General features: G+C 48.2%; 2 protein-coding genes across 3 annotated transcripts; one reads left to right on the forward strand and one right to left on the reverse strand.

Moving 5' to 3' along the window:
* Positions 1 to 2378: 2378 nt before the first annotated feature.
* On the reverse strand, positions 2379 to 7416 carry LOC118993979 (uncharacterized). Its single transcript, XM_037056487.1, has 5 exons — positions 7318 to 7416; positions 6705 to 6781; positions 5864 to 6366; positions 5493 to 5629; positions 2379 to 2730 (listed from the first exon to the last, which is right to left on the reverse strand). Exons 1-4 carry the CDS (start codon positions 7414 to 7416, stop codon positions 5520 to 5522), a joined length of 789 nt encoding a protein of 262 aa, XP_036912382.1. The 3' UTR covers positions 2379 to 2730; positions 5493 to 5519.
* Positions 5529 to 10374, forward strand: FEZF1 (FEZ family zinc finger 1). Of its 2 annotated transcripts, XM_037056509.1 has the most exons (6): positions 5529 to 5608; positions 7547 to 8048; positions 8199 to 8420; positions 8559 to 8693; positions 8940 to 9072; positions 9480 to 10374. In XM_037056509.1, exons 2-6 carry the CDS (start codon positions 7620 to 7622, stop codon positions 9839 to 9841), a joined length of 1281 nt encoding a protein of 426 aa, XP_036912404.1. In that variant the 5' UTR covers positions 5529 to 5608; positions 7547 to 7619; the 3' UTR covers positions 9842 to 10374. The 2 variants fall into 2 exon arrangements, with proteins under 2 accessions (XP_036912404.1, XP_036912403.1); XM_037056508.1 differs by having other exon boundaries at positions 7547 to 8420.
* Positions 10375 to 16582: the final 6208 nt, after the last annotated feature.

Below are 16582 nucleotides of genomic sequence, written 5' to 3' on the forward strand. Positions count from 1 at the left end.
ATTATCCTTTCAATTTTTAAACGTCCTTTGCCATTAGTAAGAAATCGAAATCGGCGTGATTAAAGCCAATTCGTCTGTCTTCCCCCCACCCCCGCCCCGTTCCTCCTTTCAATAGTGGTGTGAAAGTTCAGTTATTCTCCGTTATGAGTAAAAAGCTCTGGGAATCAGCTAACGTGCCAGCACCGGGAACATATCCAGGCCCGTGGTGCGAAAATGGAATATGTTCTGTTGAATTATTATTTCTGTCCTTTAGGTTTACATCTACGCCCTTGTATTATGTAAATTTCTGAGAAGCTGTGAATCACAGGGTTAGGTAGAGGAAGCCCCCACCCCCACCCCACGCAGAACAGACTCCATTCAGTCTTCGAATGATTCACAGCCTCGTTTCTTCCACCGCCTCCCACCCAGAACCAGCTTCGCTCCCCAGCCTGGACCCCTCAGGCCTGCAGGGACGCAGGGCCGCTCTCCCGGCCCCGGGGGCCGCGCTGGTGACGTCGCCGGCCTGGTCCTGGAGGTCCCTGCGGCCTCGGGATGCTTTCCTCGGTTGCCGGCGTCAACACCGACGCGGGGCACCCAATGCTTCGGGGTGTTTCCAGGATCCTCTTCCACTTCGAGACTGAAGGAAGACTATACGTGCGGGCCCCGCTGCAGCGGAATTCAAAGAATTAACTGAATTTAGCTAAAATTAAAGAAGAGGCGGTGGGAAGAAAACCGAAAAATGGCTTCCCCAACACAGCAGCGACTGTAAAAGTTACTGATTCCTTAATGCGGGATCGTACTGCTGCTTGACATTTTCGCAGCGCGAGGTGAAGGCTCAACTCCCGAAACCTCTACAGCGCCCGTAGGATCTGGCCCGCGAAGGCCTGAGCGGGAGAGGGAAGGGCGGCAGGGCGGCGCCCACTTCCACCGAAAAGGGGGCCAGCGGGTGGCTGAGCGCCCCTCCCGTCCGGGACCCGGGACCCGGCGGGCCGAGGCCGCGGGGTGGCCGCGCTCTGCAGCCAGGCGCGCCGCCTCCTCTTCGGGCGGGAAAGAAGGGCTGCACGGGGGTGTCGGGAACTGGAATGAAAGGACAAACTGGAGGGTGGGCCGAGAGGGGAAGGTGGAAGGGGACTGTCTTAAACAGAAAAATCTAGTTAGAAAACTCTCGGGCTCCCCTCGGAACCGCCGGGAAACCCCAAGGGCCTGAGAGAATTCGCGGGGGCGCGGCGCACAAAAACACAGAACCTGACAACAGACCGCGAAGGTTTTTGGACAGGATACTCAGAGATGCCCTTCCCGCCACCCCGTTTTAAATTGGCTTAAGAAAGTGTTTTCCGGGACACTCAAAAAGACAGGCAAAACTAATAAAAAGATGCTCCAGTTTCTCCTTGGGCGTGCCACAGCGTCACGCGGGTTTCCCCTCACCTGCCATCTAGATTAAATGACCCTTCAGTCACACCCTGTGTCGTCAAAGCAAGTCTATTAGCGAACGTTCTGTTCAAACACTTCTCAAACCGGAGTTTTCGGCCATCTGTTCCCGGGTCTTTAAACCCGACCCTGCACCCCCTCCCGAAACTCTGGAGTTCCCCCTCCCCCACCCGGCGCGGGAGCGCGGGGACGCGGCAGCTGCCGGATTCGCGCGCGTGCGGCGCTGGGCGGGGTGGGGTGGGGTGGGGAGCACGAGCCAGACCCAAGGTCGGACCCACCGGGTCGGCGGCCTCACGGCGCCTGCGGGCCGGGCACCGGAGGCCTGGCCGGGCTCGAGAACCGGGCCGGATGAGCGCCGCGGGAGTGCGCTCAGCCTCCGGCCTCTCCGAGCGGCTGCGTTCGCCACCCCGGGCTCCGCGGGGGGGCGGTCTCCCTGAGTCCGGTCGCCCTCGGCCTCGCCGACGGCATTTGAATTGTTTGGGGCTCCTGAGCAAGAGTCACTAAGTGGCGGGCCCGGCCGGGAGAGTTGCCCGCTCTTCTGTTTCTCTTCGGGCTTGCACTACATGGCTCTGGCCGGGCCGCCGTCTCCGGAGTCGGCGGGGCGCCTCAGCGCCAGCTCCCTCGCCCGGGACTCCGCTCCCCGCGGAGGCCGGGGCCAGGCCCACCCTGCCACGCCGGGGTGCCAGCCCAGGAGGCCGAGGGCGGCGGTCCGCGCCCTGCCCTGCCGGGCGGGAGCTACCAACAGCCCTGCCCGGAGGTAACCGAATTCATAAAGCCTCCCAGACGTTTCTGCTTAAGGATTTTAGTTGAGCTCTTTTGCTTCTCCATTCTTTTAAAGCTCATTCTTTGCTCTATGTTATTTGAATCTCTGTTACTGACTTTTATTTCATAAGAAATAAGGGAGAAAGTTTGAAAATAACATTAAAACTGCTCTAAACGTCGTGGGCAGAAGCAAAAAAAGAGTCGCGCTGTGTGTTGAATATAGTTTTTATTTTGACCACCAAATGAGTTTTTTAAATTATCCGGGGACTGCTGCAAAATGCTAAGCAGCCAGCTGCACTAACCAGCTATCAGTGGAGGCCAAGAGAGCATATTGGTGGGGGCGGGGCGGGGAGGGGTGAGATTGTCCTCAAAGTGTTCACTTCCTAGGTTTCAGTGACACCGTCAATTCCGAGAAAAACTTTGTTGGTTTTTGTTGCTTGACTTCTAGGCAGCTCCGCGAATAAGTTGGAGAAATTGAGTTGCTTGTTTATAAACTTCTTTTCCATCAAGTCGGGCCCCGATTCGGAGCCTGGCAGGCTGGAGGGAACACACCAAACAGGCCTGCGGGGATGGTGAGAAAAGTCCCGGCATTAGTGGGGTCAGAAGCAGAAGCAAACTCAGCGTAGGTGATGGGGTTGGGCGGGCCTGCCACTCTTGAACAGTTTTCAGGCTTGGGGCTCTTCATTTACATTTACCTACTAATTAACATGTAAATGTTGTTTGAAAAAGAATAATTTCACTAGGTTTCAAGGAAAGCTTAATAAAAAAGTTGTCGTAACCCCCCTTTTTTCCCTAAAGGAAAGGAGGACTATGAGTTAAGTGGGTCCCTCCTATACTCCTGACCTACCTGCCAGACTACCCTTCACATGCTATACAAAATTAGCAAAAATTCTTTTTGTGCTACCCAACTAACTAAAAACATGCTAGCACATTCGTAGCCTTAAATCTGACCTTCTGACCTAGGTGTTTTAGTGCTGGAAAGTTAGTTCTCACTGTGTATTCATTAACTAATACTCAAAACTCTTTTATTGAATCTTGCAGACCCTTCCTATTTCTATGGTATCCCATCATCCTTCTTCCTTCACACACCACAGGAAATAACAGATGACCAGTCAGAGATAACAGGTGAGAAAACTATGGAAGAATTTAGGAATGTTTTTTCCTCCACTAGAAGGAAAAAGGTGCATTGCTTTGGGTGCTATTTATTAAACAGAAAAGAGTGTGGATGATTCTGAGTGCCTGGAGAGGGGGATTCCTCAGAATAATGATCTCTTCGCCCTCCTGTAGCTCAAAGTAGCTAACAGGAAGCAAAGAAAACAGACTGTTGTTTGTGAAGAGGCAGGAGTTGTGGATGTTGGAAAGGCCTGAAAATCCTAAAAACATGATCAAGGATAAGTTAATGCACTTGGCAGAAACTTGGATAAATTATAATATTTCCCAATTCACTTTTTATTTTAAAAATTAGATATGAAAGATTATGGATTATTTGATAATGGATGGCTCTATCATATTGCCTGTTACATCAGATTGCAATAATCGAGATCAGAAATCACACTTACTGAACACAAATTAAAAGCCCGTGGAAATTACTCAAGTTATTGAGTAACAGTTTAGAGCGTATTTTAGGAAGCACTAAAATCAACAGTAGGTACTCTGGTGAGAAGAGGACTCTAAACTGTTTAGAGGGGCAGAGCTTTTTAAATTTTTCTCTGAAGGTCTAAACTTGGAGTTTGTTATCTGGTCTCCTCGTATCAAGGACTGCCCTGCTTCCCTCAAAACATCATATGCAGGACAAAAAGCACATACTTAAAACTTGCTTTTCACAAAGACTTAAGTGGGCACGGAGGGCAAATAAATAGTGCCGTTCCCTAGTGGGGAAGGGGTGGAACCCTTAGTTGTCAGCTGTGACCAAACAAGGGGGAAGTAGAGGATTCTTCCAAGAAACCCAAAGAAACTGTAACCGAGTTTCTTTTTTTGTTGTTAAAAAAACAAGAAAAACAAACAAGGTTCCCTTGCATTTTTAATAAACCATTTTTAAGCGTTGAACCATGTTAGAAGCTTCTAAATTTTCCACCTATGCTCTGCTTTTACGGTGGGTTTTGTTGTCGTTGTACTTCTTCAAGTGTGTCTGGGAGAAAAAATACCCAAAGGACTGGAGAGACTGAAAATAAGATAGAGGGCTTTCCTAAAGTACATTTTGCATTTTGTTTAAGACAATCTTTACTTAATAGAGGTAGTTTTTTTTTTTTAAGTTAACACCTGCTCTGGGTTAGGTTTTGAAAGGAAAATACGCATTCACAAATCCTGGAATAACAAGACCTGGATTTATAAAGCACCTCTTCAGTCTTTAGGATTAGGAAGCTCAGATCTACTTGTTAAAGGGAGGGCATAATTGCTACTTTGCCATATTTGTTACTCAAATGACACTATGCCTTTAAACACTGGTCAAAAAGGCAAATAAAGACTAGGGAAAAAACAAACTACCAAAATATTAACTATACAAAACACTATAACCCTTAGGCAATAACTTTCCTTTTTTGGAAAAGGAGAAATTACTGAGGTCAAATCAAGGCTCTTTGCCGTTAAGAAGGGAGCAGCGGAGGGGGGAGGGGAGAGGAAAGTACCAGCGACAAACATAAAATAAACTGGTGGCATTCAGTCAACTAGGCAGGTAACGCGACGGAAGCGGCTAGTTGTACAAATCAGCTGGGCGCTCCAAAGTTTTCCAGACACCTGCTGTTTCGTGCTTCTTTGCTTTCTCCTTTAAACCTGGGCCTACGTCGCAGAGGTGCATGCAATAGGAGGGGAATTTTACGATGTTGGGAATCGGCAGGTAGGAAAGGAAACCTGATCCTTCCCAAAAGGCTGCAATTAAAGTCTTAACCGCGACCCATCTGTCGTGGGACGACCCGCCCCCTTCCCCTAGCAAACCCGTCCGGCGCTCTTTGTCTGAGCTGGGGAGAAAGGAAGACGGGTTCTTCGTAACCAACAGCAAACGGAAAGAACGTTTCCAGCCTGGGTGCGCCCTGGGTGACTGCGGCCGAACCAGGAACCGCTGTGAAGTTGCACCCGAGGCGCGCCGCCTCTTTCCGGACTCAGTCCTTGCGCTCTGCGCTCATCTCTTTCTGCACTTCTCTACCGCTGCATCTGTCCAAACAGCCCGAAGCCATCCCGAGACCTGACACGAGACCCTTCTAGGCCTAGTTGTAAGGCCGGTCGCATCTCCCACCTGACCCTTTGGCTGCCTTCACCTTTGGCTGCAGTAGGACTCAAACCTCCCTACCCTCGCCTTTTCCTTGGCAGCTGGTTTCCCCACCACCCACCTAGCTGCTCTGCTTCGGTCTGGAGCATCAGGCGCAGTTCCAGCCCGGGCTCTCCTCGTGTCCACCCCTCTCGGCTCGCCGGACCGGGGTGAGGCCGGCCCTCACGAAAAGCCAGAGTGAGTGTTCCTTGGCAGATGCTGGGCAATGAGGCAGGGAAGAGGGATTATTTTGAGGTCAGTTTCCTCAGACTTCGGGTTTTTTTAGGGTGGTGGTGGTGTAATAGCTCAGGGGCTCAAAAATCCTAGGGGTTCTAGTCGGCTCGCGTTCAGCCTCCCACTGCACAGCCTTTCCAGAGGCGCCCACACCCGCCTGACCCGGTGTCTGGTACCCGACATCACTTGTTCTACACGCACCACTGGGGGGTAACTCACCAGGTAGATAGACTGGAGGCCCTTGCTGGAGTCTGCGGTCTTGCCCTACTCCGCCAGCGGGCGGGGGCTCGCGGCCGCTGTGTTCTCGCTTTGCAGCCGCGGGTGCACGCCTAGCCCTGGTACACCTGACCTCGGGGCTAAACTCCTCTTGATCCCCGGCTTTCAAAGGGGAGGGACAAGGAGGGCGCGCGCGGTTGCTCCCCGCGCGCTCTGGGTCGCGTCCGCCTGGGCTGCGAGAACCCGCGCAGCTGGAGTCGCAGTCACCGGACTCTTCCAGAAACACTCCTTGCATTCTCCCAGTGAGTTTTGGCAGGGTCGCCACACTCGGAGGCCGCCTGGATGCGCTGAGTTGCAGGATCCAGGTCTCCGCAAGCTCTGGGAGGCGGAAGCGCGGCTGTGGCCAGAATGCAGGAGCTGGCAGCTCGCCGCTGGGCGGTGCACCTGCAGCCCAGCTGCCGCCTGCGCTGCTTTGAGGAGGCGTGCGGACACCAGCTATTGGGAGGTTGGGGGAGGAAATCAATAAGTTGTTTCCCTTCTCCGCTCCGTATTCAGAATCTAAAATGCTCCGAGAGAGCTCTAGTGAGCGCAAGTACTTAAGGAAATACTCTTTCCAGGCTCTCAATGGAAACGCGTAAAAGAGCACGCGTGTGTTTGTGTGTCGCGGGGCTAGGTTCCAGCTCTAATCGAGGTTTCTTTTGGTGTGACACCAATTGTTCCTCGCATCTCCTCCTCAACTTTGTGGATGGAGCGTGTGTCATGGCATCGCACTTACAAAAACACAAACACACAACAAGCCTCCCAAGGCCTTTAATTCTCAGGGGCGTTTAGGGAGGCCAGTTACCTGCTGGCGTCTTCCAAATGGTCCAGACTGCATTCGCGCAGGGACTGCGGGATGCCGGAAGCTCTCAGCCTCGGGCCCTAGAGGAAGAAAGAGAGATGCGGAGGAGACGGAGCGGCTCAGACTCGGACCCGCTTCAGTCCCCCGGAACCATGCGGGGAAAGCTGGGATTTCGCTGCCGGAGGCTTCCTGGCCGCCGCTTTCTGAAGCCTGGAGTTTGATAAATATAGCCTGGCGTTTGCCCCGAAATTAGACTCCATTTCCTTATTTAGCCCTTGCACAATGATTTTAGATGATGTCACTTAGCGCTAAACGAGAAAATTGATCTCAGATTTGTTTGGTGTTTAAAGCCTGGTTAAACAGATTGAGAATTAAAAAGCCAGAGGAAGAAGCAGAGGGGTGGGGGTGGAAGGCGAAGTGGGGGTGTAAGGGAGCGAACTGTGCGCCCTACAACGTGTGCGCAGAGGGGAGGGTGCCCCGCGAGGCGCAGAGCGCCCCCGCCTCTTCTGGGCGGGGGAACCTCGCTCACCAATGAAAAGTAGTCACCGACTACAGAGGAAAAAAAAAAGTTTTCCTGTTGACTGTTGGAAGCGAATTGAGCAATTATCTAGTTTACCTTCTCCTCTTGGAAGTTAACGATTGGCGAGATCTTGGCTGCGTTATTGACACAACACTTTCTATTGATAGAAATAAGTAGTGATTGTCCCCGAGTCATTGGTGCGCCAAGAACTCAGAGATGGGCTGGCAGGAGTCCATTGGGCTGGGCACGCAGGTTCGGCTGGTGATGCTGGGGAGGAGGAGGAGGAGGCTGCTGGTGGTGATGGTGCCCGTCCCCCTCTCCGCAGGTCTGTGACGAGCAGGGAACAAGGCAACGACAGCGCAGCCGGGCCCCGGCTGACGGACGCTGGCGATTCAGACATGGACAGTAGCTGCCACAACGCGACTGCCAAAATGTTAGCGACTGCTCCAGCCCGGGGCAACGTGATGAGCGCCTCCAAACCCTTGGCTTTTTCCATCGAGCGAATCATGGCGCGCACCCCCGAACCCAAGGCCCTGCCAGTCCCCCACTTCCTTCAGGGAGTCGCGCCCAAGGGGGACTCCAAGCACTCTCTGCATCTTAACTCGTCGATCCCCTGCATGATCCCCTTCGTGCCTGTGGCGTACGACACGAGCCCCAAAAGTGGAATGACGGGCTCAGAGCCACGGAAGGCGAGTCTGGAGGCTCCGGCAGCCTCTGCAGCGGCACCCGCAGCGCCGGCGTTCAGCTGCAGCGACCTGCTTAACTGCGCACTGAGTCTTAAGGGCGACCTGGCCCGCGACGCGCTGCCACTGCAGCAGTACAAGCTGGTAAGGCCGCGCGTGGTCAACCATTCTTCCTTCCACGCCATGGGAGCCCTGTGCTACCTGAATCGAGGTGACGGCCCGTGCCACTCGGCGGCCGGTGTTAACATCCACCCGGTGGCCTCCTACTTCCTCAGTTCCCCTTTGCACCCGCAGCCAAAAACGTATTTAGCAGAAAGGAATAAACTGGTGGTTCCGGCGGCGGAGAAGTACCCCTCGGGAGTAGCTTTCAAAGACTTGTCCCCGACTCAGCTGCAGCAGTACATGAAAGAAAGCGCCCAGCTTTTGTCGGAAAAAATCGTGTTCAAAACCTCTGACTTCAGCCGAGGCTCTCCTAATACAAAACCCAAAGTTTTCACTTGCGAAGTGTGTGGAAAGGCAAGTACGATAAAGAAAGGTCTCCCTTCCTCCCTTTCTCCCTTTCTTCCCTCCCTTTAAAATTTTATTTTGTAATGATTTGGTTTGATTTTCGAGTACGTGTTGCGCTAACCTGTTCTGCTTGTGTTTAACTTGAAGGTCTTTAACGCGCACTATAACTTAACCCGTCACATGCCGGTGCACACGGGAGCCAGACCCTTCGTCTGCAAAGTGTGTGGAAAGGGTTTCCGGCAAGCCAGCACTCTGTGCAGGCACAAGATCATTCACACCCAGGTGTGTTCTTCTGTTTCAATTTCACCTGGTTTACTTCGGAACCATTTGTAGAAAGTGGCCGGTAAACTCTTACTCTTTAGCATAAGGTCCGTTTAAAATGTGCTGCTGGGCACGGGGAAATGCCACGTATCGTTTGCCTTTGTTCTGCTTAAAAGCAGGAGAGCATTGCTGTGTTTTTGAGTTTTCAGGACTCCACTTAGTAGCAAAAATACCTTAACCTCTTTGCTTTTCCTCCCTTCCGCTTAGGAAAAACCTCATAAATGTAACCAGTGTGGCAAAGCATTTAACAGAAGTTCCACTTTAAATACACATACCCGAATACATGCAGGCTACAAACCGTTTATATGTGAATTCTGTGGCAAAGGATTTCACCAAAAAGGTATTGAACCACGGAGATGTCTTTCACGGTAGTTTTACCGAAAACCCTAAGCGTTTCGGCTTGGTTTAGAAAACGATTTTTAAAGTGCAGCTAGTCTGCTGGCGCATGTGCTGCCACCCAACCTCCTCCCCGCGGGTCTGACTAGTATTAGAGAAAGGCAGGGTGCGTCTACCGATGGGGTGCTTTCCTTAACCACTTGTTCTCATTTTAGATAATTGGGTTAATGAATACATATTTAAATGTGGAGGGAAGGGCCTCCTTGTGGATATTTGTAAATAAACTGGGGGGAGAAGTGCAGGCAGAGAGCTGCACCAGCCTTCCCCTTGGCCTCCTTGGCCTTCGCCATCCATGCCTTCCTCTTGGAGCTCTCTTTTCAGATCCATGTCCCTGTCATTTGTCTTTTGCAGGGAATTACAAAAACCACAAGCTGACCCACAGCGGGGAGAAGCAGTTCAAGTGCAATATCTGCAACAAGGCTTTCCACCAGGTTTACAACCTCACCTTCCACATGCACACCCACAACGACAAAAAGCCCTTCACCTGCCCTACGTGCGGCAAAGGATTTTGCAGGAACTTTGACCTCAAGAAGCACGTCCGCAAGCTGCACGACAGCAGTGTAGGGGTAGCCCGCCCTGCTGCCTGGGAGCAGGGCGCGGACCAGCAGCCCGCTCTACAGCAGCCTACACCCTCCACCACGCTGCAGCCTCTGCCGTCCCAGCTGGCGCCCCCTGGACCCCTGCAGCCCGGGCTTCACCCGAGCCACCAGTGATCAAGGCCAAAGTCCCTTCCCAGACCTATCCGGGGTCCCCACTACTGAGGCTTCGACAGAGCCGAGCTGGACCGCCAGATCCAAGCTCGTCTGCAGAACCCAGGACGTGTTGGGCCCCACATGTTGGGCCCCACATGTTGGCGCGACCAGAAGAAGCCTCTGAATTCCCCAGCCTTTTGCCTCTTGCATGCACCTGCTAAATGTTTTTGTGTATTATATTCTAATATATAGGCACTAACACTTATGAAAATTGGGGGTTTTGTTTTTCTGACTTTTTAATTTGGACTTTTCATCTCGGTGGAGAGATGGTGTTTGTTTTGCTTTAAATAAGTTTTTTTTTTGCTGTATTTATTGAAATCTGTATTATCTTACCCGGGAATGCTGCACCATTTTCATTTTATTATTGTATATACTCCATTGTGTTGATTCTGTGGTCTCAAGATGCCTGCCTATTGTTTATAATCATTTCCTCCTTCCCTGAAGTAAGTAACAAAACACTGTGTGTATGTTATATATACACGCACAGATGAGTGCACCCATGAAGGCGCATTCCACACCGAGCACACACATGCACATCAGAGAAGTGTTCATTATGGATGAATTTGAATTTTGGTTTTGATTCTTGCACGTGAAAATTGATTCATTGACTGTTGACAATAAATACTTGGAATGTGCTAATTTAACCAACAGCTCCAGGGCTCTGTTCATATTGTTCAGCTGGAGATCACTGACTCTGACCTTCTCATCCCTCCTCCTTTTTAAAAGTTCGTCTCTGTGTTGGTAGCACCTAATGGTTGACTTGAAAACTTCACAGAGAGCACATACGTGTTTCTGCAAACAGTAATGACTTTGGCAAAGTAAGGAAATTTTATAAAGTTCAGAGATAGAAGATGTGGAATTTTGTAACAGACCCGTCTTTTTCCTGGGCCACCTGAGGTGCTTGTAGAGCTCCTGCGATGGGGCCCCCTATCCTGGAGATGTGTGTAACATGCCCCCCCCCCTCCAGGACTTGCAATCATGCCTTCTAGACGGTTATCTTGTGCATCCTGAAGGGACACACCAACCTGTGCACAGCTGGCACGGGGAGAAGCACTCCGTGTTTCGAGGCGTGCATACGTGTTTGTAGATGAATATACTCCCATTCAAGTAGGAAACATGGATGAAAACCAAATTGCGGCGGGTGCCAGGTCCTTGAGATGCTTCAAGTGTTAATCAGCAGCTCTGCTGTGAGCTTGGGCCCTCGTGTTTTCTAACTGCAAGTCTCCTGTTTTCTTGCCAAATAGTGAAACAACTGCTAAAGACTTTAATTAAGAGGGGTAATTAGTTCAGATTTATCAAAGACTGGTTGTTATACTATTAGCTGTTCAGCAGAAGCTGCCAGACAAGCTCACAGCTCCCCACAGCCATCCCGCGGCATCGGGCCACATCCACGGAGAAAGGCAGGGAGAGGGGGTGCGGCGAGTCGGGTGCACCCGCCTCCGCTGCCCGCCGTCCCTGCGGCCGGGATAGTCGGGTGGGTGGGTGGCTACCTTTCTCTCCGCCCGGAGCTCCAGCCAGGCCCCGCCACAGAGGAAAATCCACAGTGGATCGGCACGCAGGCCTGGGAGTGCCCAAGGGTTTCCTTCCCGTGCCCAGGGCGGAGTGCCCAGAATGCGGAGAAGTGCCGGGGGCGAGTCTAAATGCGCCGTCCTGCCCCGCTTTTGTATAATTCCTTGTAGTGGTCAAGGAAATGCCGCACCGGGCTGCGACCCGCAGGACGAAGGACGTTGATGGGCCGGGGCAACTCAGGGGCGAGGTGACGATTTCCTTGGCAACCAGAACCCGCGCATTTCAAGGCCGAGAAGGATTGATGGCTGTCAGTGTGTAGAGCCAGTGACCCGAGGGGCTCCTCGGAGGCCCAAGAGGCAGTGGGGTGAGGGAGAGCCCCGGGCGGGGCAACCGCTGGTTGGCGAGTGGGTGAGCGGGCCCCGCGGGACATCCAACTCAGGACCCACGGGATCCCTATAGTGAACCTGTGCGGGGGGTGGGGGGGCGACACACACCCCTCCTCGCCCCCCACCGCCTAGAGTTGGACCGCAGGGTCCTGGGGACTGGGAAGTTCGGATTCCAAGTGCAGACTTCGGAGGCCAGACTTACCTGCTCTTGCCGGAGGACGCACGCCCTTCATCGCCCTTCACCATTCCCTCGCCCTGGGGCCCCTAGGGCTTTGAAGTCCCAGCCCATCAATCATTAGATCCAATCCCTACATTTCTGTTTTCTTAACTTCCCTACACCTGACCCAATCTGTGTTAGGTGTGACTTCAGAAAGATTTGGACAGTTTTGGAATTCCATAGTTGGGTGGATTCTGAACCTGGGCTGCTGGCAGAAGTGCCATCTCTACCTGAATATTGCTGCGGACTAGAAAATTTTGTCCCAGGCGCTCGCCGCATTCCCCCACTGCTGCCCACGCACGGAGGGACATGCCCCTTAGTTTATAGGTAGCAACCTTTTGGAGGTGGCTTAGTCGAATCTTGAAAGCATTTATTCTCATTGAGTAAATAGAACGAGGTCAGGAGTCATTATAAGGGGCAGAAAATGGCCTTCACTTGTTGAACTTATTCTCAATAATTGTTTGAACTTCTTAAAATCCCAGTATGTAATGCTTCCAGACTCTCAAAGTGACACGATTTTACCCGTGGAAAGCATAGTGAACATTATTGAGGAGAATTACTAAACATAAAATACTTTCAGTTAGAAAGTACCTAACACATGCTGGTGCACTTTGACTTACATGGAAAACAGAAGTATTCTGTGGAAAGATGGACTTGGTCAGTGGGGGAAGGAGGAGAGAGAGAATGAGAATCTGGGCTTGTAATCTGGAATGACTTTCTGGAGGTCTGACTGGGGTGGCGCAACGGTTACAGCGCAGGCAGGCCAAGGAAGCTGCTGTCTGCCTGTCTGAGCAGCCCGAAGTGGCAGCGATTAAGCAGGACACGCCAAACGGAAATTCCCTAAGCTGAGCACTCAAGAGATTACTTGTCAGGAGGTGAATTATCAATGAACTTTGATTCATGACAAAGCTATTAGAGCTTACTAAACAGAATATCCTTGAAGATAGCGTGACTTCAGAGATTAAGTTAGAGGCGGTACAAATGGGTGAAGAAGGATACTTAGCTAATGGTCGAGGGAAGACCCGAGCAATTCTTTCCCCTCTAACAAACGTTCCAAGGTGACTTTTCCTCTTTCCTATCTAACCTGTGTCTGTGTCTGTGTGTGCTTACATAAATGCTGATGTTTGTTCAGGAAACATGTATCCTAAAACCACAAACAGCAAATTGGCTGACCCATGTCCCCCTTCTTTTTTTAATCAGACTTAGCAAATTCACATGTAGTAAGGTAGAGTGGCCAGTGTTCAGATCACCTGCAGAGAGAAATGGTTTGCCTTCACCTCTTTCTGTTGGAATTAACTTTTGGTACAGAGGAAGGTGGCCTGTGGGGCAGCGGGGACCAATTTTAGAAATTTACTGACCTGGGGCCTTATGCTTAATTCAGTTTTTTAAAATCAGAACTTAGAACAGAATTAATCATGTAAATAGTTCATTCCTACTGATTTTATTTATTTATTTTTACAGGTTTACTTTATTTTCACTTGAGAGAGAAGGGGGGGAGAGAGAGGAATTTCAATGTAAGAAACCCAAATGGGCTGCCTCCTGCACGCATACCCCCCTCCACCAAACCCCAACAAAGGATCAAGACTGACGGCGACCTGGGCATGTGCCCTGACTGGGAATCAACCAGGACCTGTGGGTTACAGAACGATGCTCCCACCGACTGATCTGTTCCAGCCAGGACCCCGCTGATTTTATTTTAACAAACAACACTAATCCTGATTTCCAATAACTTCTTCCCAAAGGATATAGTTTGTTCAGACTTCCAAAATTTTAGTTTGAGAACAAGTTATTGTGAAAGATTAAGACTAAGATGTCAATTTCTCAGTAGTAAATGAAATAAATGAAAGCATTACTTAGAAGTTTCATTAAAGTTACTTGTTGGTAACTTGTTGGTAAAGTTACTTGTTGAAGTCTGAAGCTTGATGAGTTTCTTATAGAGCTTTGCTTCTTTCCAAATGTGGAAGAAATGAACCCGTAAGACACAACGAAGCCATAATTTCCAGTCATAACGCATCCTGTTTGATAGACATCCTTTATATAAGCAGCAGTTAACAATGTCAGAAAACATCATTTGTTAGACTTAGGGACAACTCAAAGCATTTACCAAATTATAATTCTAAAGGGTATGTGTTGTCTTTGTAAAGTTTTCATTCCAAAGTATATAATATGAAATATAAATTATTACAAATTCAAAATTAGGGAAAAAACAAACTAGTTTTCTCTATCACTTTATAAACCCTTGTAATGGGTAAATCTTTGTTACACATGAGGTTTATAATTCTAAGGGATTATGATTCACTCTCTTACCAAACAGTACATTTTTGTTTACTTTAAAATTATTATTATTTTTAATCCTCACTTGAGGATATGTTGTTGAATTTTTGTTTAGAGAAAGAGGAAGTGGGGAGAGAGAGATCAATGTGAAAGAAACACCAATCCGCTGCTTCCTGTATGCACTGAATAGGGCCTGGGGATCGAAGGGAGCACCACCCCGGTATGTGCACAGACTGGGAGTCATATCCAAAGCCTTTTGATGTAGTGGGGGAATAATGCTCTGACCACCTGAGCCACCTGGTCAGGGGCAAGCAGTGCGTTTTTTACAATGAAAATTAAAGATAAACCTAAATTTCAATGGGTAAAAATATAAAGTTGTTGACTGGCTCCAAAAAATGTTTGAACCAGATAAAACATTGTTGTTGTTTTTTTGTCATGATTTGGCTGAAAACACATATTACTTTCACACTAGAAATTACATTTATTTCTAGTTTATATTTTCATTAATTTAATTAAAAACCAAAACATTAACCATATTTGGAAGTAGAATATACCTTATTATGAATTTTATTGTTTCTAGAGATCAAGGCAATGTCCATTCCAACTCCAGGACAGGCTAACAAAAAACAAATAAAGATATATTAATCAACACACTGGTCATTTGTGTATTCTTGGTGATGAAACAACTGCCAGTCCAAGCCAGCATACTGTTTTCTTCCAGGCAATAAAGAAGAGGAAGCCTGGTATTTAAATGTCCTTGAAGGAACAATCTACCTCTGTTATGGTTTTTTTTTTCATGTATTGTGACATGTTGCCCATAATAAACTTTGAGGAAAAGTCAAAATCTGTCAAGTACTTGAATGGGCAAAAAGTTACCACAGATAACCATGTACACTTTCTGGTCAAGTTTGAGGTGATGTGAATGACAAATGAAATCATGTGGCTATAGGTGTTATGGAGATTAAGTTACTAAATGAAGATGAAGTTAAATTCTGTCAATACAAGTCTCCAGGGCTAATATTTTGCTGTGAAACACACAAACATTGCTCATGGGTACAAATGTGTGGCAGTAGGCAGAGAAAGCATCACCGATCAGTTCCTAACTGGAGCTAGAAATATCTCACAAAATAAATACATCTGTGCGATTTAACCCTGTTCTTCATGATAACAATAATTTAGGTTTTTTGTGCATTTGTCTGAGGAATCTGAAAGTTCAGACCAATGAAGAACCCTCTAATCCCAGTAACAAATATGTCTTTTGATATCCCATCATAGAAATGTAATTTGTCAGTTAAATGTGAGCCAAATCTGGAATAGGTGAAACATCCCACAAATGTAAATTGTTTATACAAATCTCTGAGTAAGATTTGCATTTTAAAAATTTCAGCAGAAACAAAAGTTTGGAACAAACCTCTACAAGACAAACAACATAGTTTCTTTAACAAATAATAGCAAAGGAAAGAAGGAAATAGAGAGAGGGTGAGAAGAAATGGGAGGGGGAGAGGGAGACAGAAGGGAAGGAATGGAGGGGGAAGGAGGAGGAGGGTACTGGGATTGGGAGAACAAGAAAATTTATCAGTTAAAATAGATTTTCAAAATAGAATTACCGATTGTTTTGTGTGAATCATATTTCATGCCAATTCTATCAAATAAACTGTAAAAACAAAAGTTATTTATGACATCAGAGTCTTGGAAATTTGACAATTCACTGGGTTAATTGACAATTCACTGGATTAAATTAGAAACATATATTTACTTTTTAAGATGTGAAGAAAGTACTATGGTTTTCTAAAAAAATTAGCTCTTTTAGAATATGTTTTCAATTATTTAAGGGTGAAATGGTAAGTTGCTTAAAAATAACATGGGAGAAGGAAGTGGACATAGGTAAAGATCAATGAGATTGGCCGTGAATTGATAATTTTTGAAGCTGGCTAATGGTGAACAATCTTATATATTCTAAATTCTTTTGATTACATCTGAAATTTCACAGAAAAGTTTTAAACAATTTTTTACAGTAGGTTGCATCCTTTCACAACACATTTTTCCTGATAAACACTTATAATCCTATCACCTTAAAGCACTACTGTATTTTGCCATGTATGAGCATCCATGGATTTTGTGTGCAGTACACATGGGATTATTTATACTCATGGCATGTAATCATTATACCCATGTATAATGTGTATCTTTATTTTTTTCTCAAAAATTTGGGCAAAACTGTGTGCATTATACATGGCAAAATATGGATAATTGTATTTTTTACATTGTTCATTTTAGTCTGATTCCATGACTAATATCATCACATTATAGAGCTTT

The sequence above is a fragment of the Sturnira hondurensis genome, unplaced genomic scaffold (assembly GCF_014824575.4).
Source record: "Sturnira hondurensis isolate 20B ecotype Veracruz unplaced genomic scaffold, ASM1482457v3 Scaffold0008992, whole genome shotgun sequence".
Taxonomy (NCBI): domain Eukaryota; kingdom Metazoa; phylum Chordata; class Mammalia; order Chiroptera; family Phyllostomidae; genus Sturnira; species Sturnira hondurensis.

Excerpts from the sequence above, each read along its gene's own strand:
- LOC118993979 (XM_037056487.1), bottom strand. The coding sequence starts at position 7,416 with ATGACTCGGGGACAATCACTACTTATTTCTATCAATAGAAAGTGTTGT. Across the intron at positions 6,367-6,704 it reads CATTTGGAAGACGCCAGCAG|CCTCCCAATAGCTGGTGTCC; the intron begins GTAACTGGCCTC and ends TTCCTCCCCCAA. Across the intron at positions 5,630-5,863 it reads GCCTCCAGTCTATCTACCTG|CATCTGCCAAGGAACACTCA; the intron begins GTGAGTTACCCC and ends CTCATTGCCCAG.
- FEZF1 (XM_037056508.1), top strand. The coding sequence starts at position 7,620 with ATGGACAGTAGCTGCCACAACGCGACTGCCAAAATGTTAGCGACTGCT. Across the intron at positions 8,421-8,558 it reads CTTGCGAAGTGTGTGGAAAG|GTCTTTAACGCGCACTATAA; the intron begins GCAAGTACGATA and ends TTTAACTTGAAG. Across the intron at positions 8,694-8,939 it reads ACAAGATCATTCACACCCAG|GAAAAACCTCATAAATGTAA; the intron begins GTGTGTTCTTCT and ends CCTTCCGCTTAG.